The sequence below is a fragment of the Mandrillus leucophaeus genome, unplaced genomic scaffold, assembly GCF_000951045.1.
Source record: "Mandrillus leucophaeus isolate KB7577 unplaced genomic scaffold, Mleu.le_1.0 Scaffold1090, whole genome shotgun sequence".
Taxonomy (NCBI): Eukaryota; Metazoa; Chordata; class Mammalia; order Primates; family Cercopithecidae; genus Mandrillus; species Mandrillus leucophaeus.
The window spans coordinates 159,558-185,866 of record NW_012099099.1 but is presented as its reverse complement, the minus strand read 5'-3'; the positions used below and the strand labels follow the sequence as shown (position 1 = coordinate 185,866).

General features: G+C 39.9%; 1 protein-coding gene across 1 annotated transcript in view; it reads right to left on the bottom strand.

Annotated features, from left to right (window-relative positions):
* The window catches only part of HACD4 (3-hydroxyacyl-CoA dehydratase 4), a 28,198-nt gene extending 24,746 nt beyond the window's left edge, over window positions 1-3,452 (bottom strand). The window contains exons 1-2 of the mRNA XM_011988782.1: window positions 3,337-3,452; window positions 1,056-1,159 (exon numbers count right to left, since the gene is read on the bottom strand). Coding sequence (XP_011844172.1) covers window positions 1,056-1,159; window positions 3,337-3,374 — 142 coding nt within the window. The 5' untranslated portion in view covers window positions 3,375-3,452. The remainder of the gene's footprint in view (window positions 1-1,055; window positions 1,160-3,336) is intronic.
* Between the last annotated feature and the right edge of the window lie 22,857 nt (window positions 3,453-26,309).

Here is a 26,309-nt window from a genome sequence, read left to right as displayed (position 1 = left end):
ATGGCTTGTGTGGCAAATGACATGTAATATGCCTACACCGCCTCAGCAAACCTCAAAGGGCCAGAAGTGATGGCTTTTTAATAAAAATATAAAAGAAGTTTTAATAAAAATATAAAAGAAGTTTTCCCATCACCTGTGTTTTCCTCTGCTTGAAAACTCTCAACATTTGTAGTTGAAACTCAAGCTTTAGGTTATATCTTTGGAGGGCCTTAACAAAGGTGAGAATATAGCTGTAGATTTTCAGTAAGAAAAAGTAACATAAAATAGCTATGGGACCTTGCAAGTAGAATAACTTCTTATGATACACACGTCTGAAATGATGAGCACAGCATGACTTTTCCCAGCTACATTCTAAACATTTGTTTTTAGCTGAAGCCAGCAGTTACTTAGATTGTCAAGTCACTCAACAGTTGTAAACTGTGATGACACTTACCCATGTGCGGATGGAACATGAAGAGAATGTTATTTTGATAGTCATTTAGTCACCCAACAGTGACTTGACTTTTCAGGAAACTAGAGGAAGTTTATGACTTGAACCATTAATGCTGACTACTATATAAGTGGTACACATCTACAGAGTGTGTCATTTACATATTACTTCTTCAAGGGACCAAATAGAGGCCTGGGGAATATAAAATTTGTATTTCACTTACTAGTAGTCTCCAGTTACCTCAAACCTGGGGAATAATACAAACACTGGAAGAATTTGATTCATTCCTGATTTCTCTGCATAAAATGTTATGCTGAGATTTCCTCAAAACACAAGAAATCTGCTAAGGTTTGGTGCAGAATGGAAAAGGAACAATGAAATGATGCCACCCCAGTGCCATCCATCTCTGTTTTCAGGCAAACTGCCTACTCAGAGGGAAGCCAAATCCCTTTCCCTTACTTATCCCACCTTCCCCTTCTCCAAGAAGGTTTTGCAATAAACATGGTTGCTGAAAAATACAAATTTTAGAGAAGGATATTAGGTTGAGATGTATAGAAATTTAAGCAGGATAAGGCGAAAACAAAGATTAAAAGTTAAAAATAAAAAAACTGTTTTGGAGTTTTACCTTTTCCAAATGAAAAGAATCTGACTGTCATATTTGTAAATATCCAAGAGTGGCCACAGAACTGGATTAAGTAATAGATGAAAAGATAGGCATTCTTCCTATACCTAGAAATACAGGAAAATACCATTAAACACTTCTTTTATAATCATCCTTTCATACTGTACACATGTCCTTTAATGTACTGGCCAACCTGAGAGAGCAAAAGAAAACTGTTTCATATCAGTCTTTTATCTGGTTACCCCCAAGTACATATCAGATTTTGAAGGGAGCCATAGCCTACACTACCTGCTAAAGTAAGTACAGATGCTTCTTCACTTCCGATGAAGTTACGTCCTGATACACCCCATCAGCCGAAAATATCGTAAACTGAAAATATCATAAGTTGAAAATGCATGTAATACAGCTGACTTACAGAACATCACAGCTTAGCCTAGTGTACCTTAAACTTGCTCAGAACACCTACATTAGTTTACAATTGGGCGGAATCATCTGGCAACACAGTGCACTGTGGAGTACTGCTTGTTTACCTTCCTGATCATGCGGCCAACTGGGAGCTGCGGCCAACTGGGAGCTGTGGCCCCATGCTGCGGCCCAGCATCATGAAAGAGTATCATACCTGCACATCGCTAGACTGGGGAAAGATTAAAAATCAAAATTTGAAGTACGGTTTCTAATGAATACATATCATTTTCACACCATCACAAAGTTTAAAAAAATGTGAGTCATGGACCATCTGTAGAGTGAGTTTGCTTAAAACCAAATATAGTGCTTTTTCAAAATCTGCTTTCATCTTTGATAAAGTTCTAACCTTGCTGCTCACCAAGGAATAAAAGAAACCACTGCGAAGGCGGCTTTGAATATTCTTTAAAAAAAAAAAAAAAAAAAAAAAAACAAACTTGGAGAAGTGGATCACGCATATAATCCCAACACTTTGGCAGGCCAAGGCGGGTTGGATCACTTGAGGCCAGAAGTTCAAGACCAGCCTGGCCAACGTGGCAAAAACTCATATCTACAAAAATAAAAAAATTAAAAAGCCGGATGTGGTGGCATATGCCTGTAATCCCAGCTACCTAGCTACTCAGGAGGCTGAGGCAAGACAATCACTTGAACCTGGGAGGCAGAGGCTGCAGTGAGCCAAGATAGTGCCACTGCACTCCAGCCTGGGCGACAGATCAAGACTCTGTCTCAAAAATAAATAAAAAATAAAACAACAACAAAAAATCCATGTGTGCAGAGGGGTTGACGTGTCACTATGTGTTCCAGTAGCTCAGCTTGCTAAGTGCGAAACTTGAGACACAAGTGTTTTAGTTCTGAAGGGGGGTAGGGATGGGAGCGATCCAAATGTTTGATAATTCAGTAACTGGACACACCTGACTTTTGAACACATTATGTGATTGGGGTTAGTATTAACATCTTGCCACTGCCTATTAATATTTTGCAAGGGTAGATAGTTTCCTTCATCAGATACACATAGAAAGCAATTTAGTTGCTCATACCAGAAAAGGGAAGTCAAGCTGGGTTTAATAATGTGTTGTGAGTTGCTGGGGAGATGACTAAGAGAAGATTGACAGATACATGGTTTGAGGGAGTTAGGAAAAAGCACTGTTTGAAATGTTCCCTGGGTGTTCAGAAGAGTGACGGGAGTGGCCCTGCCAGTGTTGTCAAGATTTACTCCTCCTTGGAGATGCAAAACCTCCGAGAAACAAGGAAAATAAGCTGGGAGACAGAATGATTTTATCTGGGGACACCCCCCATAAGGCAGGAACTGCTAAAGAGTTTGGGAAGAGGACATGCTCCTTCAGCTTGTATCAGGATCACCTGGTTTGTGCGTTAAACATATACACCCCCCAGGCCCTACCGCTATATGACTGAATCTGTTCCCCTCCACAACAGGGCCCTGAAATCCATACGTGTGATAGGTGTTTCCAGGGCTGTTAGATCTAAAAATCACCCGCAACTCTGCATCTGAGAAAGTCAAGAGAAGGGCCCCTGGTGGGGGAGGGAAGTACTGGCAGAGGGCTCACAAGGGCAGGGGTAGCCATGCAGCCGGTCCTTCCCATTTCTTCATCTGTAAAATGGAGAAAATAACAGAGCCTGCTTCCTAGGGTGGTCAAGAGGGGTAAGTAAGCAAATACCTGCACGAGCTCCAAGGGGTGCCTGGGCACGGTAGCGCTGTGCCTTCCTGGTCGGTGCCGCCCGCCCGCCCGCCGCAGAGGGGAGCTCCTGCCCCCAGACCTTCCACCCGGGCCCCCTCCCCTCGGGATTCGGCCGAGCGCCCTACCTGGGCTGCAGCCAGGCGGGCAGCGCCAAGGGCCCCATGGGCCGCCGCCGCCAGGGCTTCCAGCGCCGTCCGGGAAGGAGCACCGGGAGGAGGCAGGGGCGGCCCCGCGGCTGGGCGCGGAAGGGCGGGGCCTCTCCACACTCAGCAGTTTACAAAAAGAAAAAGCCCGAGGTCGTGCGTCGGGGAAGAGATGAAAACGAAGTTCCTGAAGTTTCTGCAGCACTGCTAGAGCGCGTCAGGGCGAAAGGCTGGGAGGCGGCTCGCGTTCCCGGAGAGCTTACCAAGCTCTGATTACTGGTTCCTAACCGCTGTGTTGAGAACCCTTTGCAAGTCTTGTGGAAATTAATGCATCTGGGCGATTTCCGGGGCCTCCGAACTCGCTGAAGCCCATCCCCAAGCCTCCCGAGATGTGAGCCAGGTTCAGACACGAAGCTTGTTCCGGGCGCGGTGGCTAATGCCTGTAATCCCAGCACTTTGGGAGGCCGAGGCGGGAGGATCGCTTGAGCCCAGGAGTTCGAGACCAGCCTGGACAACATAGCGAAAACGCGTCTCTACTAAATATACAAAAATTATTCGGGCATGGTGATGCGGGCCTGTGGTCCCAGCTACTCCGGAGGCTGAGGTGGGAGGATCGCTTGAGCCTGGGAGGTCGAGGATGCAATGAGCCAAGATCAGGCGACTACACTCCAGCCTGGGTGACAGAGCGAGACCCTGTCTCAGAAATAAATAAAATAAAACGAAGTTTGTAGCACACCTCCCCAAAACTTCTTCAGCTAGGGGCCTGATTCCTCTTCTATCAGGCCTCCCTGCCCTCTAATCTCCCTTGGGTCCTCACTGGTGCCTGCAAATCTTTATTCACGTTGTGTTAATTTCTCTAACTTATGCCCAGCACTGCTAAAACCTCTTCGTGATCTCTCAGGCTTATGGCATCACTGTCTCCGTACTCAGATGACCCAACCTCCTGCTTTGCTAATAAGATCCAGCCCATCTTCCGGCTCCTCTACCCAGAAAAGGAAACGTTAAAACAAAAACAGAGAAACATCTAAGAGGGCACTTGCAAGTAAGTGGGACAATGGCGCCTGGTTTTGGAGTTGGAAGTTAGTGCTCCCATTTTTACCAAAAGGGAAGTGGAGGCATTTAAAAAATGTTAAGTCACTTACCACAGGTCACACAACTGATAAAATGGCAGTATCAGAACTTCCAGGTTGGGGGGATTTCTTGTTTGTTTCCCATTAAGCCATGGCTTCCTTTTTTCACAGTCCATTCCATTCACTATGCCTACCTCTCACCTCTACATTTCTCTGCACCTTCTCTCATACCCTGCCGTCAGTCAGAGGTTAACCCCACCCTTGTGTTTACCAGTCCCTTCTCAGAATCACTCCATCAGTAGTTAACCATCGCCTCTTCCTGCATCGTCATCCCCTCCTTTCCATTGGCTTTCACTGCAGTTTAGGGACATAGACAACTCTCTCTTACCATATAATTAAACATTTTATTCTTTCTGTTTCTCTCTCAATGGAATCTTCTCATAACTCCCTGCCTGCCTTCTCTAATCAGGTGCTTCTTTCATTTCCTACCATCTTCCTGTTCCATAATACCTTACAGTTTGACTCCCCTGACACTGCTCCATCAGGGATTATGTTTATTTTTCCCCGAATTCCCATCCTGTATCACCTTGCGGGATGAGGCCCCACAGTCCTTCCTTTTAGAGAACATTTGATGCAAAGAGTAAACTGCTGGCTAACCCATTATCAGTGCTGTCTCTGCTCAGGTTAGGCAACAAGAGAGAAAGTAAAGACCCAGATGGCCTGGAGTGGGGCAGGAGGGAGAAGGTGGAAAGCCTGCCCAGAAAAATTGATCCTTTATCACCAAACACAGCCCCTGCATCCACATGCTCACTGACAGGTCTGCTGTATTTTACCAATTCTGCCTGTCTTCTATTTACCCCTGAAGTTCTACATATTCTGCGTCTCTTGCCTTATGTCCTTTCTGTCTCTCTGGATGGGTCTTCTTCTGCTGAATTTCCTCAAAAGTCTGCCCTTAGTCACCATCTATTTGTCACCATGTTATCCCTCAGCACAGACAACCACACATGGCTTTATCTCCATGTGGACAACTTTTGACTATTATTTTCAGCCCTTTCTTCTTTTATGAACACTATCTCTGGCCTATGAATAGCTTTTGGATATTTCCTCATGAAAGTCCTATCATTTGGACTATCTTTTGAATAGGAATGTCTTCCAATTCAGCCTATTTAAAATAAGTACATTATCTCTCTTCCTAAATCATTGTGTTATTTCCCACAGAAAGACCACCATTTTTCTAGCCACTTGCTTTTAAAATTGGGGAGTCATCATTAAGCACCCCCATCCAATCAAATTCAATTGATCTCATCCTTTCCAGATCTCCTACTGATCAGTAGTGTTCTGTGTCCATTCTTTATTTTCCAGTACCTGAGTGAGGAGTAATTGGCCTCCCTCATCCCTCACATCCTTTCTTTACACCATAACTCAGTTGACTTTCCTGGAGCGTCTTGGGTTATATCTTTCTGCTGCACAAAAAGAGGCCCTTTTTAGTTGTCAAATAAAGAACAAGCCAATCAATCAAAAAAATTTTTAAAAATCCTTTCAAATCAAGCAGTTAGCTGATTCTACATTATTTCCCAAGGATAGAGTACAAAAAGAGCTTAGGAGAGAACATTTTGGATGAAAAGTGAAATTCTCCCTTTCCCCTGGTCAGTTCCCAGTCCTGCCCACATCCTGCCAGCATTACCAAGATGGCCTCCCCCAGCCTCCCTGCCTCCTATCTCTTTCCTCCTTCTACACAGACTGCCATCGATTAGTTAAGGATGACAAAAATATTTCTTGAAACACAGTTCTGATGTAGCCATTCTCCTGGTCTAAATCCTTTGCTGACTCCCTGTTGCCTGCTACAGTGTATCTCTTCTTGCCCCCAAACCTGTCACATGTTGACATCTCCTACCATCCTATCCCCTTACCAAAAATCACAGCAACTTGCTGTTCCATGACCACACCAGGCATGCTCTGGCCAATGTGCCTCTGTGAAAAATTTCCCCTCTAATTTTTCTATTCTACCTCCTCCCCTTATCAAAGCCCAGTATTTACCTGTCAAAATTCTATTCTTTAAAAGCCTTCCCAGAGGTTCCCTCTGGGAGCCACAGAGGCTAACGTATGTCTATCATGACATTTATCTTAGGGTATTGTTGTTGTCAAGGTACTTGACTATTAAACTAGATTATAGATTCTCAGAAGCTTCTCTCTCACTAGCAGTGAGAATTTGACAAATTTTAACCTTTAAAAATGAAGTTTCTTTTGCCCAAAGCACATAGTTATTAGAAAGATCAAATAAGAAAATCTATAGATGAAAATGGATAAAAGCCCCTCGTACAGTGCTTGGCATAGTAGGTATCCATAAACATATTGGATGAATGAATTAAATCCAGTATGAGTTTTCTGGAGTTTTCCAAAATTTTAACCAAAACAAAACATTCAGTGATAGTTCCATTACTGAAGTATGTATATTCAACTTCCAGTTATCCATTGGTACCGAAGTCAGAGTCCAAGATAATAACTGAATTAATATATTCTAATCTTTAGAAGAAATTTTAAAATTATTTGAACATGTCAATTTTGTTTTCCTTGGGCAAATGCTTCAATTTGTTTTCATTCCAAAGAGCACCAACTGGGAGGCTAAAACCTTGAAATATATTTCATGGCAGTAACAGACTGGCTACAAAAGAAATTCTTTTAAAAATTTTCAGCACCTTGAGTTTTCAGAGGTCACTCCTCTCCCTGCTATAAAAATTCTCAAAGAAAACACAGGATAAAACTCTTTGTGACCTTGGGTTAGGCAGAGATTTCTTAGGTATTTCATAGATACTTCTTAGAAGCCTTCTCAGATAGCTAAGCAAGCATTTCTTAGCTACTTCTGGCCTTCAAAAGACACTTTCAAGTGAGTGAAAAGATGCTATATAGCAGAAGAAAATATTTTAAAATCACATAACTAATAAAGAACTGGTGTGCAAATATATACAGAACTCTCAAAACTCAGTAATTGGAAGACAATAAACCCTCCAAAAATAGGCAAAGTACATTATAAAGAGAAATGTAGGGTTTTTTGTTTTGAGTAACTTTTATTATTGCTTATGATATAACATCCTGTACTTTTCAAGGGAAAAGTAAACAACACAAAACAAAATTTGTCAATAAAAAGAAACGCAATATCCTCCAGGGCAGACTCTTTGATTTATTGCCCCTCTCCCCAAGGCACCTTAGCGTACGGCATTTATACAACCTGTAGTTGGTGAAGACTGGGTCTCAGACCTGTACACATAGGCCCCTGGGTTGTCTTTTAGTTCATGATAGCTTCTTGAGGGGCTTGCTTGCACTGGTGTCTGTACACTAGATGTATCCTCACTCAATATGTTAATAGTAACCTAGGCCCACTTACTACCGATTAAAGACCCCCCATCACCTCCTGTCTTCTCTCTTTCCCTTGACAGTCTTCTTTTCCATCCCCAGGCCTCTGTTCATTCTTCATTCTCTCTGCATCTCCTCATCCCCCTGGCAGTTCATTCGGAAACTTCTGTGCAGGCACTGCCTTCTCTCTCCCACATTGTGCCCTGAATTTGGTGCTACCCTAAGAGCTCACAGGTTTCCCCGCATCTGCCTGAGAAAGGACACTAAACCTATGGCGTGTGATTCTTCCTTTAGACTTAGGATATTTCTATTACCACATCTCTGTTTTTGTAGCAGGACTGGGTAGATGAGGCTAGCAAGGCACCTGGGGTACGGACTTTGAGGAGGAGCTCCCATTCAGGCTTGCAGTACCCAGAGGGGATGCCTGCTTAAATTTTGCAACTTAGGCATCTCCTATTCTCACTAAGTCCCTGCCCTGATTTGTGGTTTGGGTTTAGTCCTGGGGTAGGGAGCTGGGGAGAAGGAATAGGGGCTTTGCTTTGTAGATCTTTCCATTCTGTATGTTTTTTTTTAAATTCTACATTCCATTTTTCCATGCTTCCTTTTTTAGAATCTCTTTCCTCCTATCCTAGAAAGCTTGCTACTAATTCCCTAGGCAGGTGTGTCTTCCTGTATTTTCATAGCCTAGGTTTTTGTTCCCTGTGGCTTATTGTAAAACTCAGTCCACAGCTCTCTAAGCTTTGCTATCCTAAGTCCTTTGGGGGAACCGAGAAATTCCTCTTACTCAAAACCATTGCTTCACTGGGGACTGCAAGAGCCCACTTTGATAGGTAAAAACCCAGCATGAACCCATTTCATTCCTTTACATTCTTCCTACCACAAGCCAAATTTCCTGAGGCAGAAAGGATGATTCTGGCAGGCTAGGAAGGTCATGCAAAGAAATGCAAAAAGAAAATCATATTACGGTCATCCCTTGGTATCCATGGGGGATTGGTTCCAGGACAAGCTACCTGACCCACTCCAAGATACCACAGTCCAGGATTCTCAAGTCCCTTATAGAAGATGACATAATTGCATATAACCTACACACATTCTCCCATATGCTTTCAATCTAGATTACTTATAATATTGAATACCATGTACATGTTATATAAATAGTTGTGATATAGTTTTTAATTTGTATTTTTTCCCAAGTATTTTCCATCTGCAGTTACAGAACTCCCGGATATGGAGAGCCAACTGTAAAATGTTTAAAAACTGTTATTCCTGTTGTATGTAGTTCAGGTTTTATTTAAATTCACAATTTTCATTTCTATATATTCTTGTTCAACATCATTGTCTATGATTACTGAAAATGACTTTTCTTAGGTTAACTCACTTTATAAACTGCTTAGAGGAATCACTCAGAGAAAACCAACTTATATGCTAATTCTTTAGAGTTTAGTTTTTTTTGGTGATGGGAATGTTATTTGGGTTGCAGATATAAATAGTTTCAAAAGAAGATAACTTTTATAGTATCTCAGATAAAATCATTTGTGTTATATTCTGGTCATTATTAAAGGCAGTGTTGCTTTTTGGTAGTCTAAGGTAAGAGGTTTTCCAAATGAATGAGGCGGTAAGCATTTAAGAGTTTGTAATTGTTTGATATACACAGAGTCAAGAAGCAAAATGGCAACTTTTTTTTTTTTTTTTTTTCTAGTAGAGACCGAGTCTTACTATGTTGCTCAGGCTGGTCTTGAACTCCTGGCCTCAAGCAATCCTCCCACCTCAGCTTCCTGAGTAACTGCGATTATAGGCATGGGTCACTATGACTGGCCCCTGCAACATCTTTTGTAATCTATTTTTGAATAAGGAAAGTTAAAAAACAAAGAGGTAATGTTAAAAGACATGATCTAAGCATTTAAAATTCAAAGTTATTGAAGGCCAGGCATTATTGCTTATGCCTGTAATCCCAGCAACTGTGGAGGCTCAGGTGGGAGGATTACTTGAGCCCTGGAGTTCAAGACCAACCTCTTTAAAAAGAAAAAAAAAATTATTGACTCACTGGATGTTTAAGTAGATGAACATAGCTCATATTATATACTTATATAAACTTAACGATGCTAGGAAATGCTGGTCCCAATAAAAATATGACCAGAAAAAATGCTTCCTTGAATAATGGGTTTCAAGAAAAAAGATTTACTCCTCAGACTCTTTTATTCCGTATTGCCTCCTAACTGTTGGCTATTCTCTCAATTCAGAGGGATTAGATAAGAAGATCATAAAGATTTTTATGATCTGGTTCTAATACTCTAAAATGCCATGACTCATTCAATTTCTCAAATATACACTTTCTATAAAAGCTGTTCCTAGAAAAGCCATCAGCTGTAAATGTTGTTAATGTTTGTACTTCTTCATTCATGCTTTGGTTTTACGTTTTCACTCTGCTGTTTGTGTATACTCTCCACAGACTTGTTTATCAAAAATATTGTGTAAGACCTGGGCCCTTATTGGATGTTTGGGAGATAACAAATGTAAAGGCAAAAAGACCTGGCTTCCATCCTCAAGAAGATTACAGTTTAATAACAGGCCAGATATTTTTATTAAATTATTCTCAGAGGCAGAAACAAACAGTTACGGGAAGCAAGGAATTTTCAGTCAGGAGACCTATTTGAGAGACCTGGGTTCAAGTGTAGGTTTCACTTCTCCGTGATGTTGGACAAGTATTAAAGCCTCTCTTGAGCCCCAGCTCCTCTATTTTTAAAGTGAAAGTAATGCTGTTACAGACCCTGTTCTACTTCCCATGTGAGCACTAACTGAGGTAACTGTCAGAGTTCCAATGATATGGAGGCCACGGTCCTGGCAAGCCCAGCAAACAACCTGCCTGAAGCAAGTTTGAAGGTAGAGCCCTGGATGCTGTCTGTCAAATTATGTGGAGCCCCGTAGAAGACAGAAAAGTGGGGGTCAGGCCATGGTAGACAAAGGAATTATCATCACAAATGAAGTTCAAGAGCTTAGACCTCAATACATTTTCTGTATTAAGAAGGAGTCATATTATAGAAGAGGAGGTAATGAGCAGATCAGGGGCAGCGCGACAAAGGGAAGAGACGAGATGGATTCAGAAGTGGAGGGTTCTGTAATGAATCAAAAAGTCAAGGCTGAACCCAGATAGGAATATCTGGGCTGGTTTTCTAGGTAAGGATTGACTAGACAAAAGCAGGAAGAGGAGGCAGAGAGATGTCATAGGCAAAGTATGCTTGTATTTGCCTATGAGGCAGATAGAAAACTGGTTTCACTGTCTCTAGCTAGGCGTGTTGAAAGTAGGTAGAGACTGGATCTCCTTAGGGTGTATCAGAGGATGGCTAGTTAGCTAGATAGCATCTCTACACATTAGATACCAGGGTCAAGGGAAGAGAAAGAAAACTTCCCCTGTTTAACACTAGTAGTGGGCTACTTAAGCTTGGCCTACTCAATGCAGGTTAACCCTGCTTTGAGATTTAGTCGGTTAATTTTTAAGGTTTATTAGCTCAATATAACTACATTTAAATGTCCACTTTTCAAGATTGTAATGGTTTCTTATCTCCTCATTAGGAATAATCTTTACTGCATGTAAAACTTTTAAGACCACAGTGCAGATGGTTACTTGTTTTATATTGCTCGTATAAAGTTTTATTCTCTATAGCTGGAGATTGCTTTAGTGGTGTCTACTGTATTGTCTGAGAGGACAGATCCATAGATGTGCTGGCCTCAGCCCCTGGGAAGCAGCAGGCATCCTCTCAGACCAGCCTGATGAGCACTAAGGCATTGAATAGAGGGCCAGTAGAATTTAGTTAAGGAAGAACAGAAAAGAACTGCAAAATGGGTGCCCAAATCAGAGAGTAGCCAGGTAAGGAAGCCACCAGGAGACAGAGATTTAGAAAAAAATGGGACTAGTTCTGTTGAATCCTGATTGATGATCTTGTTGGCTCAGACTTGCCTTTATGTGATGGGATAATCTCCTCTCACTTTTCCAAAAGGCTCTAGATATGAGCTTTAATCAAAAAAATTTTTTTTGATTAAATCCTTCCTCTATAAAAGCCATAACCAGGTAAAAAAATAGAATTATAAATTCCATTCACAATACTAACAAAACTGTAAGATCCCTAGAAATAAAGAAGATACACATGATTTAAGAAGGAAGATTTTAAAAAATCTTATTATAGGATATAAAAAGGTGAAACAGGTGGAAAAATATATCATGTTCTCAAATGGAATCCTTAATATTCTCCAAATTTAAAATTTCCCAAATTGACCTGTAAATCAAAGGTAATTCCAATCAGAATCATAAAGAGGCTTTAAAATTGAATTAAATAGGCCGGGCCCGGTGGCTCACGCCTGTAATCCCAGAACTTTGGGAGTCTGAGGTGGGTGGATCACTAGATCAGAATGAGACCATCCTGGCTAACACATTGAAACCCCGTCTCTACTAAAACTACAAAAAATTAGCCAGGCATGGTGGTGGGCACCTGTAATCCCAGCTACTCGGGAGGCTGAGGCAGGAGAATGATGTGAACCCAGGAGGCAGAGCTTGCAGTGAGCAGAGATTGTGCCACTGCACTCCAGCCTGGGCAACAGAGCGAGAGTCTGTCTCAAAAAAACAACAACAACAACAACAACAACTGAATTAAATAATCTTAAAGTTCATACAGCATTTCTAAGAATAGCTAAGAAATTAATAAAAAAGAGGAATGGTGAGAATTACTAATTATAGGATAATAGATCATAAGAAAAAAAGTTAAAAAAATATTATAAGACTGTATCATAGCCTCATAACATTGATACAGAAACAAACAAATTGAACAGAAAAAACAAGATCCCTATAATGAATTTTTTTATATATGGAAACTTAATGTTTCACAAAGGTGAAAATTTAATTCAATGAACAAAAGATTATTATCTGAGAAACGGCTTTTACACCTAGTTAATCCATCTGGAGGAAAGTAAATTTGGAAAGTTATCACACGCCACATAAAATTGAAGAATTACAGGTAAAGACAAAGGCAATAAAACATTTTATAAAATTTAGATGATTATTTGGACAACCTATGTGTTAGAAAGAGCTGTTCAACGAAGATAGGATTATAGATTTTTTAATGCAAACCAACAGGCAGAGAAGATAAATAAACAATTCACAGAAAAGATAATACAAATTTTTTTTTTTTTGAAACAGAGTCTCACTCTGTTGCCCAGGCTGAGTGCCGTGGCACGATCTCAGCTCACTGCAACCTCTGCCTCCTGGGTTCAAATGATTCTCCTGCCTCAGCCTCCCAAGTAGCTGGAATTACAGGCACGTACCACCACACCTGGCTAATTTTTGTATTTTTAGTAGAGATGGGGTTTCACCATGTTTATCAGGCTGGTCTCAAACTCCTGACCTCAAGTGATCCGCTCACCTTGGCTTCCTGAAATGCTGGGATAATAGGCGTGAGCCACCATGCCCAGCCAAGAATCCAAATTTATGTTAAATATATGGAAAGATGCTCAACTCTTTAATAGTCAAGGAAATAAACATTGAAGTAACAATAGCATATTTTAGATCCATCAGGTTGGCAAAAAATTTAAGAAGCTGTAACACTTTCTGCTAATAGGGATAAAATGAGCGCCAATCCAGCGCATTTGGTGAAATTTCTGCTATGTATTCCTGAAAGAGGAAAACAAGATATGACCAGGTAGAGTATATGCATCAGACCATCCCATCCCATTTTTATAAAACACTGATTTACACACCACAAGAAATATACACAAACAGTTGCAAGATGGTCCTTAGCCACAAAATAAATATCACGGTTTCATATACTATTGACAGTAGGCCATCTTCAGGGAATAAGTTGGCGCATTTAATGTTTTTTTCCTTTTTAAATTTAGCATCATTTCCATATAGTAAAATGTAAAAATCTTGAATATAAAATTCAATAAGTTTTGCAAAAAAGCGTACACCCAAGATAACTCACTCCTCATGAATATATAGAACATTTCCGTTGCCCCAGAAAGTTCTTTCATGTCTTCTCAGTTGACTGGTTCCTGTCTCATGTACCTTCCTTGTGACTTATTTCTATCACTACAGATTTGTTTTGTCTGTTCTAAAACCTATAAGTGGGCTCATTATGTACTCTTTCATATTTGGCTTTTGTTGAGCATAATGTTTTTGAGATTCCTTCAAGCTGCTGCATGTATCAGTGGTTCATTTTCTTGGTGAGTAGTATTCCATTTTATGAATATAGCACAATTTGTTTCTCCATTCTCTTGATAGACAGTTGGATTGTTCTCAATTTGAAAATATTATGAAGAAAGCTAGTGACATCCTTGTACATGTCTACTTGTAGAAATTTGTTTTCATTTCTCTTAGGTAAATATTTAGGAATGGAATTGTTGGATTATGGGGGTGTGTGTGTGTGTGTGTGTATAGTGTGTGTGTGTATATATATATATATAGTATTTAATAAAAACTGCCAAATAGTTTTCCCAAGTAATCGAATCACTTACATACCCACTAGTGATTCCATGTCCTTGGTAATATATGTAGTCAGTGTTTTTAATTTTAGCCATTCCGTATGTACATAATAGTATACAATTGCAATTTTAATTTCATTTCCCTGGTGAAGAATGTTAAGTGTGGTTTCATGTGCTTATTTAACCATTTATATATCTTCTTTTGTGCAGTATCTCTTCAAGTGTTTTCTCCATTTTATAGGGTTGCATGTCTTATTGATTGAAATATAGGAATTTGTATAATATGTATACAAGGCCTTTGTCAGATGTATGTATTGTGCATATATTATAATATACAACTATTCAGTTTTTAACTCAGATTCTGACAGATTCATTTTCTTAATGGTGTCTTTTGATGAACAGAAGTTTTAATTTTGATAAAGTTTGATTTTCCTTAATGATTAGCATTTTCTGTGTCATCTCTAAGAAATATGTACCTACCCTAAGATTGACAAAAATATTTGCCTGTTTTTTTCTTTTAGAGGACAATTATTTGGATATTGACCTTGTATTCTACTAAAATTCCACTAGTTCTAGTACTTAATTTTGTTAAATTCCTTAGAATGAGGTTATGCCATCTGTGAATAAAGTTAGTTTTATTTCTTTCTTCCAGATCTTTATGCTTTTTATTTCTTTTACATGCTTATTACTCTGGCTACAATCCACAATAAAATGCTGAACAGAAGTAGTAAGAGTGGACATCCTTGCCTTATTTCTGTTCCTAGGGAGAAATCATTAAGTCTTTTTCTTCATTATGTATGAGGTTAGCAGTTGATGTCTTGTAGATATTCTGTTAGATTAAGGAGATTTTCCTCTATTCTTAGTTTGCTGAGAGTTTTTTTGTTTTTAATCAGGACTAGGTATGGAATTTCATCAAAGGACTTTTCTGCGTCTGTTGAGATTATATTTGTTAATGTAATGAAGCAAGCTTGCATTACTGGGTCGAGCCTCACACTTAGTCAAGATGTGTCATCATTTTCAGGTGTTGATAGATTTGTTTGCCAGTATATTAGGCTTGAAGTCTACTTTGTTTGATACTAAGAGTTACTCTAAATTTTTCTTATGAAAAGTGACTGCATGTTATATATCATCCTATTCCTTTACTTTTAGCCTTTTTCTAACATTTTGCCTGTGTCTCTTATAAACAGCACACAGCTGGGTTTTATTTTTTTTAATCTAGTTGCCAATCTCTGCCTTTTAATTATTTAGTTTATACTTAAGGCAATTATTGCTATGATTGGGTTAATATCTACCATTTTGCTATTTATTTTCTATTTGCCTTGTTTAATTTTTTTCCCTCCTTGCCTGATATTTTTGGAATTATCAAGTACTTTTGGGAATCCCATTTTGTTTCCTCTATTGGCTTTTTAGCTATAAGTTTGCTTCTTTTAGTGATCTCTCTAGGAATTATCAGATGTATCATAATCATAACATACACTGAATATTATAGCACATCACATACACTGTATTGTAAGAAACTTACAACAAAATTCCATTTGTTCACTTTCATAATTTCTGCTGTTTCTATATTCTGTCATACATTTTGCTTCTACATATAAGTCCCACAATAAATTTTATTTTGTTTTAGAAAGTCAATTGCCTTTTATATAAATTTTTAAATAGGAGGAAATCTTTACCCCCATGTGTACCATTTCTGAAATTCTTCATTCTGTCACATAGATTCTCTTTTCATCTCATGCCATTTCTGTATTTTGTTATCCTTTTAAGAATATTGGGTTTTGTGCTAGCAGGCAGTTGATTTACTGGCAGGCAGCTTGATCCTGTCCAAGCTTGTTTTTGCTTAGGGCAGATCTAGAGCAGCCATTAGCCTAGGGTTAGAGTAGCCCTTCTAAAACATGACCTGTCTCAGGTCTCAACTAAATAAGCAGAGTCTTCAGTAAAGTCTTTTCTGGCTGATTGGAACTGCCACACCTTTCTCTGTGGAAAAGCTTCTGGAGTCTCTGGCTCTCAGCTTCTAGTAGCTGCTGTCAACCTGGCATTGCAGATCCCTGCCTTGTGATTGTATAGGTTAGCATTTGGCAAAAGACACAAGGGGACACCTATGAAGACATCTGGAGATTCCTCACTGTATGGCTCTTTCTAACAGCACACTTCTAGCCTCTTCAGCCTCCTTAAACTCCAATATTTGTTTTCTCTCTCCAGCGAGACTGCTGCTTTCCAATAGGAATTCACTTCCCTGTGCCATGACTTGGAAAGTTCCCCTAGGCAGAAAGCTGGTGTTATCCTTCTCTCAGGGACCACAGCCAAGGACTCTTTCTTGTCCAGTGCCGGAAGGATTTATAGAGTTGATTTATTGTTAAGTTCTATCATCATTTACAGTGTGATACCAATTATTCCATCCAATCCAGAATCATTATACAGGTGAACTCTCTAGATAACTGACACTTAAACTTCAATCACGGGAATCTTAAAAAAGTAAAGATTTCTTATAGAAGTTGTAAAATATAGTATACATTTTTCTGATTTTCAAAATGAAACACTAATACTATTTACTCCTTTATCAAGAACTTAGTCACAGTTATAAATAAACTTTATTCTGCATGGATCCCCTCAAGAGCTCGTGAAATGGGAACTTGATATTTATGAACTGTTACTATATTTTGTGTAGGACCCACACCCATGTGAGTGTTGGTCCCTATCTCTCTTCATTCCCCCTACCTTTTCCCACCATTTGACCTTCGGAAAACTAAATTATTCCTGTCTTAGTTTATGCATAGCATAAAAATAAATCTATAAGTTGTAATTATTTGGTGCATTCCAATGCTTAATATAACTGATTTTTGCTTTATCTCTTTAGAATCATCTCCTCTATTGTTACAGATTAAGAATCATTGAATGTTTCCATTTTATTTTCTGTATTATAGTGGGTGGTATACTTCTGTCCATTTTCAAAGGAGATTTAGATTGTTTTCAACTCTTTAACTTACTTTTCCACTCAATTCAAACCCACATTGTCACAAACCAATTTCATGCCAAGTGAGGTGCTAAGTGCTGGCATTTCAAGGATGGAGAGGAGTGTTGTGACTCCCTACAGAATGGAAAATCATGAAAACAGCTTCCTTGGTGTGTTTCTTACATAAAGACTCAGGGCTGATTTGTTGTTCTGTTTATATTCATATCAGAGCCCTTTCAAGGCCCCACAGAACTTAGGGCTGCTTATGAATGATATCAGGTTGGATATTTTATCAGATATCAATATTTCTTCCTTTTAATTTCTTTTACTGTTATTTTTTCCAATACAATTAATTTAACTTTTGTAGACCTTGTGATCCAGTACAGGTATGATGAAATGAACCTGAGCCTAATTTTTTTATTGCTTCAATTCTTACATAAAAATAATTAGAGTGCTTTGCAATTGTAATGCCCTTCATGTAAAGGTTTGTTCATATTTAACAGAGACTAGGCTGTGTATGAGTGAAAGTTTGCAAATTTTGCCGTAATTCTAGCTTGGGATAGGGCTCAAAGAAAATCATTTACTCATGTGAAGCCAATTTGCCTCATCTGTAAAATGAGGTAAGTAGTCTGACTTTGATAGAAACTGATCAAGAGCAAATGGTAATCATTATAATGCCAGTTACAGCTAAATAGATTGAGAGTTGACTCTTGCTAGTCACTATTCTGAACACTTTATGTGGATTAACTAATTTGTTCCTCTGGCAAAGCTGCAATGGGAGTACTATTTATTGTTTCCATTTTATAGATGAGGAAACTGGAATACAGACAATTTGAGTTACCCAGGGTTAGCACGGCTAGCAAATGGTAAAGCTAGTATTTTAACTCAGGCTTACTCAAATGATTGAACAGTGTTTTCACATATGTACTGTTTTACAAATGCTGAATTAAAATTTGCTTCAGAACTTTAGAAGGTAGTATTAACTAAACAGAATGTTTGGCTTGTCTTTACACTAATCTAAAATTCCAGTCTGCGTCCCATAGGATGTTCCCCTCTGCAACTTAATTACATCTGAAGCTATTCAGATACCCATCCGTCACCACTTCATTTTCCGGGGCAGCTGTCAGCCATAGTGGAAGATCTTCATATTAAAGCAATTGAATCTATCATCCTTAAGGCAGGTTAAGATGCAACTAAAGGCTCTTTCCCTTGTCTGTGCCTTCTGCTCCAGCTGTTGCCTTATCTCTCTCTTTCCGTTTACAGCCAAGCATGGCATGCTTTTCAGACCTCATCTTCCTGGCTTTTCTGCCAGTTGTTAACCACTTCCTGCTTTTGAGCCCTCAGTGCTCTACTGCTGTCCGCTACCCTATCTGCTTCTCCCTCTTAGGTCCTCATTTTCATTTCAGGCTTTCGATTTGCCATAACCTGTACTGATTGTATGTGTGCCTCCTTATCACCCTTCCAGCTTTCTGAGTACGGGAACCTTTGCATCCTCACCCCCACCCAGCACGATACTAGGTGTGGAGCAGCTACTCATGAACTGGGGTTTAATGTTGTTTGAAACAGCTACTATTGAGAATGCTGTCAGGTAACCCCATAACGACTCCTTGGGGATGGTAAAGAATCCTATTCCAGGAAAATGGTGGATATTACTATCAAAGTTCTTCTCCACACTTGGGAAGCTATGCATGTTTGAAGACCCAGCAAAAGAATGCTGTGGAGAATAAGTGATTAAATTTGCTTACGAAATAAAGACAGGATATTATCATGAGAGAGGGTGAAGGAAGGATGCCAAGGAATGCACAGGAGAGGGATGTGTCCTCACCTTCTTGGCTCTGCTCTTCCTTAACTAAGGTTCCTTATGTCTACAAGAGTTTCTTTGAACATCAGAAATTTTCTAATAGGAAAATTGTTAGCTCACCTAGAAGCATACTGTGTTGAAGATCTTTGGTGATTAGGCATTTAGCTTGTTTGGCTTTGATTTGAGAGATACCTTCAAGATGTTCGTGATTTCATCAAGGCACAAACTTGAGCTGTACACACAGGCTGGGAGGCTGAGTGCAGGGCTGTGTAAGCCTAGCTTCCCGAGCTCAGTGTACAGGCCTCTAAATGGGCTTGGTAGTGCTGGATGGACCTGCCCTTTATATGCATATGGGAAAATATACACAACACCAGTGTTGGGGCATTGTAGAGATCTTGAGGATGCAGTCCTCACAGGTGTTAGAGTATAATTTAGAAGAAGATAACATTGATGGGTGATAAACTGAAGAGAAAAATCTTTAAGATGATAACTAAGCCATAATGATTTATTGTCAAAAATGTTAAAGTCTTTTTAAAAACAATATGAATATAATGATCAAGTTAGAATTAGTGCCTAAGAGGCCTTGAGTGAGGTACTCATTCATCCCTTTAAGCCCTAGTCTCGTTGTCTGTGAAGTATTTGTTCTAACTTCACAGCATTGTGGTGGGGAAGAAGTCATATTTTGTTTGGTGTATTACAGTTCTTCCAGGAAACAATAGGACATGTAGAGAAATATATGGGAAGGGGCTTATTAGGGGAAATTCTCACTTAATTATGGAGGCTGAGAAGTCTGGTGATAGGCTGTCTGTAGGCTGGAGAACCAGGGAAGCCAAGGGTGTGGTTCTTCCAAGTCTGAACCTCAGAGCCAGGCAAGTCAATGATGCAACTCTCAATCTGAGGCCAGAGAGCTGCGGGGCTGGGAGACTGCTGGTGTGAGTCCCAGAGTGCAAAAGCTGGAGAACCTGGAGTTCCGATTTCCAACAGCAGGAGAAAAAAGGTGTCCCAGCTCTGGAAGAGAGAACAAGAATTTGCCCTTCCTCCACCCTTTTGTTCCATCTGGGGCCCCAGCTGATTGGATGGTGCCTGTCTACATTGAGGGCAGATCTTTCCTACTGTCTGCAGACTCACACACCAGTCTCCTCTGAAAAACACACTCACAGACACACCTGGGGCAGCCCAATCATTCTAATCAAATGCCAAACCACCTGGTTCCCTTTTCAACAGAAGTGCTCGCTGAAGCATTGAGGGTGATTAATGCAATGATTGAGAGTAAATAATCCTTTACCAGGTATCCGGGTATCCCTTAAGTCAAGTTGACACCCCAAATCACCCATCACTGTGTGTGTGTGTGTGTGTGTGTGTGTGTGTGTGGTGGTAGCACGGTGCTTGGCTCATTGTAACTAAAATTTAATAAATTACTTATTAAACTATATAATCTGCAAGGATGGCACACTCACTTTGATGCTAAAATATTTTTGCTGCTAATCAATAGAAATTGACATGTTAACTTTTTCTTAATGAAACAGGTATCACCTCATCCTCATAGTAGTTACGGTAGAACAAAATTGTCCTTCTTAATAAACCAGTAACTTGCTACTTAAATAAATATGTTGCAGTTGGTTAGGCTTTGTTATGGTTTAAAATATTTAAGTGGCAAATAATGCGATAATAGTTTCTTGAATTATCTTTAAATGTACTTTTTGGTAGAAGATTTAATTAAAATGTATTTTGGTAGTAGATTTCACATTTTATTTAACATTGTCCCAAGTACTTTTATATGCTGTGTCTCACTTGATCTTTCTAATGAGTAGGAAAGGTAAATATTATTAGTCTAGTTTCAGACTTAAGGAAACTGGAGCCTCACAGGGATTGACTGTCTAGTCATATAACATATAGCTGTCCACACCTGGTACATACTGCAAGCCAGATTTTCTGACCCAAGTCATGTACTCATTCCTTCTCACACTGCCTCTCCTTGTTGTAGTTATTAATCACTGGATTCAAAACTAAGGAACTTAAGTATTAGGTTGGTATAAAAGTAATCGCAGTTGGACCATGAATTTGAAATCATTATAACTAGGCTCAAACACATCTTTATTAATCAAAATAGGAACCATTACAATCAACACATTTTTGCCAGTGAAAAATAAGTTTATTCATGTAGCTTAAAAATCCGTGCTTCAGGATTTGGCAAACTCTTGGAAAGCATTTTCTGCATCCTGTTGCTTGTGGAAGCGTTTTGTCTACAAAAAGTTGTTGAGATGCTCGAAGAAATGGTAGTCAGTTGGCAAGAGGTCAGGTGAATATGGCGGATGAGGCAAAACTTCTTAGTCCAATTCACTCAACTTTTGAAGCATTGGTTGTGGGATATGTGTTCACGTGTTGTTGTGAAGAATTGGGCCCTTTCTGTTGACCAGTGCTGGCTGCAGGCACTGCAGTTTTTGGTGCATCTCACTGATTTGCTGAGCATACTTCTCAGATGTAATGGTTTCACTGGGATTCAGAAAGCTGTAGTGGATCAGATGGGCAGCAGACCACCAAACAGCGACTTTCTTTGGTGGAAGTTTGGCTTTGGGAAGTGCTTTGAAGCTTCTTCTGGGTCAGCCACTGATCTGGTTGTTGCTAGTTGTCATATACAACCCACTTTTCATCGCATGTCACAATCCAGTTGAGAAATGGTTCATTGTTGTTGCATAGAATAAGAAGATGACACTTTAAAATGATGATTTTTAAAAATTTTTGGTCAGCTCATGAGGCACCCACTTATTGAACTTTGTCACCTTTCCGGTTTGCTTCAGATGGCAAATGACTGTAGAATGGCTGACATTGAGTTCTTCAGCAACTTTTTGTGTAGTTGTAAGAGGATCAGCTTCAATGAATGCTCTCAATTTGTCGTCAACTTCCGATGACTGGCCACTACGCTCCTCACCTTCAAGGTTCTCCTCTCTTTTGCAAAACTTCTTGAACCATCACTGCACTACATTCATTAGCAGTTCCTGGTTGCAATGTTGCGATGTTGCAAACACCACTGCTTTACGACTCATTTTGTACTTGAATAAGAAAATTGCTTGAACTTGTTTTTTGTCCAACATCATTTTCATAGTCTAAAATAAACAGGAAATAAACAATGAGTAATAAGTTATTAGCAAAAAACCTAGAGTGAGAAATGCTCATTAAAATGATGTATAACATAACCACATTTATTTAAGAATGTATTCCTATATCAAATGGCAAATTCCAACAATGCAGAAACGGCAACTACTTTTGCACTCACCTAATATATTTAAGCACATGCCCCTGGATTTTGATTAGCTCTCTTAGTTATACAGGAAAAACTTCTTAAATACTGTGCATTCTTTGCTATGCAATATTTAACTATGAATTTCTGACTGTTGCTATGGATGCATTTATATTTTTGTGAAAATTAATTTCTAGGGTATGTATCCTCAGTTACCATAGGTAGAATTTGAAAATACTTTCTGAAACAACATTTAAAAAAATCAAATTATTGTCACTTTACTACTGTGTTTTATTACAGCCGAATTCTTAAATCTTATAAATTACATATGGCATATATTTTTTATTAAACTTACTGAGCAACAAAAGCTTTTGAAGATTTTGAAAACTCTATGAGATGTTTCTGAAAGCCTCTAGCAAAGAAAACATTTGAAAGGTGGAAACACTAAAAGATCACACATTAAAAAAAATTGATTGCTGCCAGGAGTACCATCTCTCAGTAGGTGGGCTTTTCTTAGAAACTCTCTTTTTCTCTTCATTCAAAACAAGGTCAAGAAGATGTGTCTTCTTTTGCAGTGCAGTGGGAAAGATCAGCAAATTAAAGAAAACCTGACTGTGGGAATATGGAAGACTATGGGACTGTGGGAGAATGTCATGATCCATGCAAGCCCACTGCTGGTCCTGAGGTGGGTTGGGTCAGTATGTGGTCGCTGAGCTATGTGACTATATTTGTTTCCTAGGGAGCTGGGTGTTAAAACAACAGAATTTCTTTGTCTTCCAGTTCCAGAGGCCAGAAGTCCCAAATCAAGGTGTTGGCAGAGCCACAGTCTGCCAGGTGATCTTCCTTGCTTCTGCCTAGCTTCTAGTGGCTCATGGCAGCCCTTGGTGTCACTTCATTTATACACGCTTCATTCCAATTTCTGCCTCTGTCTTCACATGGCATTCTCCTCTGTGTGTCTGCATCCAAATTTCCGTTTTTTTATAAGAATCTCAGTCATTGGACTAGGGTATACTCTAATCCAGCATGACTTCATTTTAACTTGATTATATTTGCAAATACCTTTTTTCTAAATAAGGTACCCGGGGTTAGGACGTTAACATATCTTTTTTGGGGATAGAATTCAACCCCCAACATTGACAGAGCAGAAAGAAAATGTGACCAGTTCTATTCACCATGCTGCCAAGTGACCATGGGTGAAACCCCTAGAATCCTGGATACTCAAAAGGTGTTCTTCAGACCAGCAGTATCAAACATTACCTGAGCCTTAATTCAATATACAGAATTTCAAGCCCCATTCCAGATGTACTGAATCAGAACCTGTACGTTAACAAGATCCCCAGGTGATTTGTATCCACATCAAATTGGGCTGGGCACCGCCTAAGAACAGTGGTTCTCAAAGTGTGGGTTTCACCTGTGATAAAAGAAAAACTTCAGCTGAATTAAATTTAAAGGAGTTTAATTGAGCAATGAACTATTCGTGAATCGGGCAGCCCCCAGAATCACAGCAGATTCGCAGAGACTCCAGTGCAGCCATGTGGTGGAAGAAGACTTACAGACAAAAAAAAAAAGGAATTGACATACAGAAATTGGCAGTGAGGTACAGAAACAGCTGGATTGGTTACAGGGTGGTGTTTGCCTTATTTGAACACAGTTTGAACACTCAGCAGTCTATGAGTGGTTGAAGTATGGCCACTGGGATTGGCCAGGACTCAGTTATTGTTATAGGCGCATTGAAAAAGTTTTTCATTTAGGGCAGGGGTTTTCATTTCTGGCTTCACAGAACTCTGCATGACTAGGCCCCACCCCTGGAAATTCTGCAGATCTAGATCTTTTGGAAGCTCTACAGTGGGTTCTAATGCATAGCCATAGTGGGACCCCTTTGCCTTAGGGAGAAATAATTGATGGTTAAGTTAACTTACTCCTAAGTTAGGTTTTCAATTTTGTCTATTAAGCTAGGTTATAGTTATCCACAAGAAGCCAAATATACAAGTCCTTCTCAGGCCATATTTGGTTTCCTTTAACACCTGTGAGCTTGTTAGAAATGCAAAGTCAGGGCTGGGCACGGTGACTTATACCTATAATCTCAGCACTTTGGGGGTCCAAGGTGGGCAGATCACCTGAGGTCAGGAGTTCAAGACCAGCCTGGCCAAGATGGCAAAACCCTTCTCTACTAAAAATACAAAAATAGCCAGGCATGGTAGCATGCGCCTGTAATCCCAGCTACTCGGGAGGCTGTGGCAGGAGAATCACTTGAACCCAGGAGGCAGAAGTTGCAGTGAGCCGAGATCATGCCACTGCACTCTAGCCCTGATGACAGAGTGAGACTATCTCAAAAAAAAAAAAAAAAAGGCAAAGTCATGGGTTCTATCCCATTCTGGTAACCCAGAATCTCTGGGCATAGGCTCCAGGAAACTGGCACAACAAACTCCCCAGGTGGTTCTTACACACTTATATTTTTGAACCGCTGATACGATTTGAATTTGTGTCCCTGCCCAAATCTCATGTGGAATTGGAGAAGGGGCCTGGTAGTTGGTGATTGGATCATGGGGGCTGATCTCCCACTTGCTCTTATCATAGTGAGTGAGCTCTCGTGAGATCTGATATTTTACAAGTGTGTAACTTCTCCTTTCTCTCTCTTTCTCTCCTGCCACCATGTGAAGAAGGTCTTTGCTTCCGCTTCACCTTATGCCATGATTTCAAGTTTCCTGAGGCCTCCCAGTCATGCTTCCTGTTAAGCCTGTGGAACTGTGAGTCAATTAAACTTCTTTTCTTCATAAATTGCCCAGCCTCAGGTAGCTATTTATAGCAATATGAAAATGGACTAATACAACCACTGATGTGAAGAAAAAACTCCAGAACTATCACAGAAAGGCAGGTGGCAAAGAGAAACACTTGCCCAAGCATAGGTGTGGAAGGCATCACACATAAGGAAATATGAGGAAAAGCCAATCTGGCACAGGGTAAGTGGGATGCCATTGCTCAAATCCAGAAAATTCATGTCATGGTATTTGGGCACAGAGGCAATGGGGGTCAGAGAATACCTCAGATGATGGGGAAATAGTTCGTGGTTGTAAAAAAAGGACACCAAGTACAGGACCCACATTTGCCATTTGAGAAAAATTTTTTTCATTTAGGGAAGGGGTTTTCATTCTGGCTTCACAGAGCTCTGCATGTCTGGGCCTCACCTCTGGAAATTCTGGAGATCTAGACATTTTGGAAACTCCACAGTGGGTTCTAATGCATAGCCCTCTTGGGACCCCTTTACCTCAGGGAGAAAGAATTGATGATTGAATTAAGCCATAGATGTTTGATGCAGAATATAAATTGCTCTATAGTAGACTGTACGTGTCCATGTAATGTGTCTATAGTAGCTGTTTAGTAAGCCTCAGAGAGCAACTGTAGTGGGGTTTTTTTGGTTCTATTAATTCTTTATTTCCCAAAGTCCAAATTAAAGAATCCTTTCCTGAGGCCTAGAGGCCCTAAAAACATGATAGATCCACTCAATCATCCTGTCGTAATTTGCTGATGGTATAGACTATCCTTTACTGAGGCAGCCGGATCAATAGTCATACAACAGGGATGTAGGCTCGCTGGGCATGGCCATCCATTTGTTATGTGTATGCTGTATGGTAGATGCACCTGATAGTGATAACTTAAACACACCCTGAGAATGCCCTGTATGGCAGATGCACCTGAATATGTGTTTGGAGTTCTGAGCTAAGGAATCCAGGAATGGCCAATCTGAAAATTCATTCCTTGTCTATGAGGAGCATCTAAATCCCTGGCCTGTCCTGTGGAACATGGGCAATACAGGGCAACGAGGCCATTTGTTTTGGGTTAAATGAAGATTGCCAGGTAGAGGCTGTTATGGGGAGAGTGCTAAGTGAAAATGCTATATAAACTGCATGTTTTTCTCTGGCCAGCCTGCCACTACTGGGTCATCCCAGTATGTACGTTTCCCGCTAATAAAACCCTATGTCTCTGGGAACAGAAAAACAAACAGACAAACAAACACACAAAAACCAACCTCCAAACCCCTATGTCTTGTTTTCTGGCTCTGAGTTTCTTCTTTGT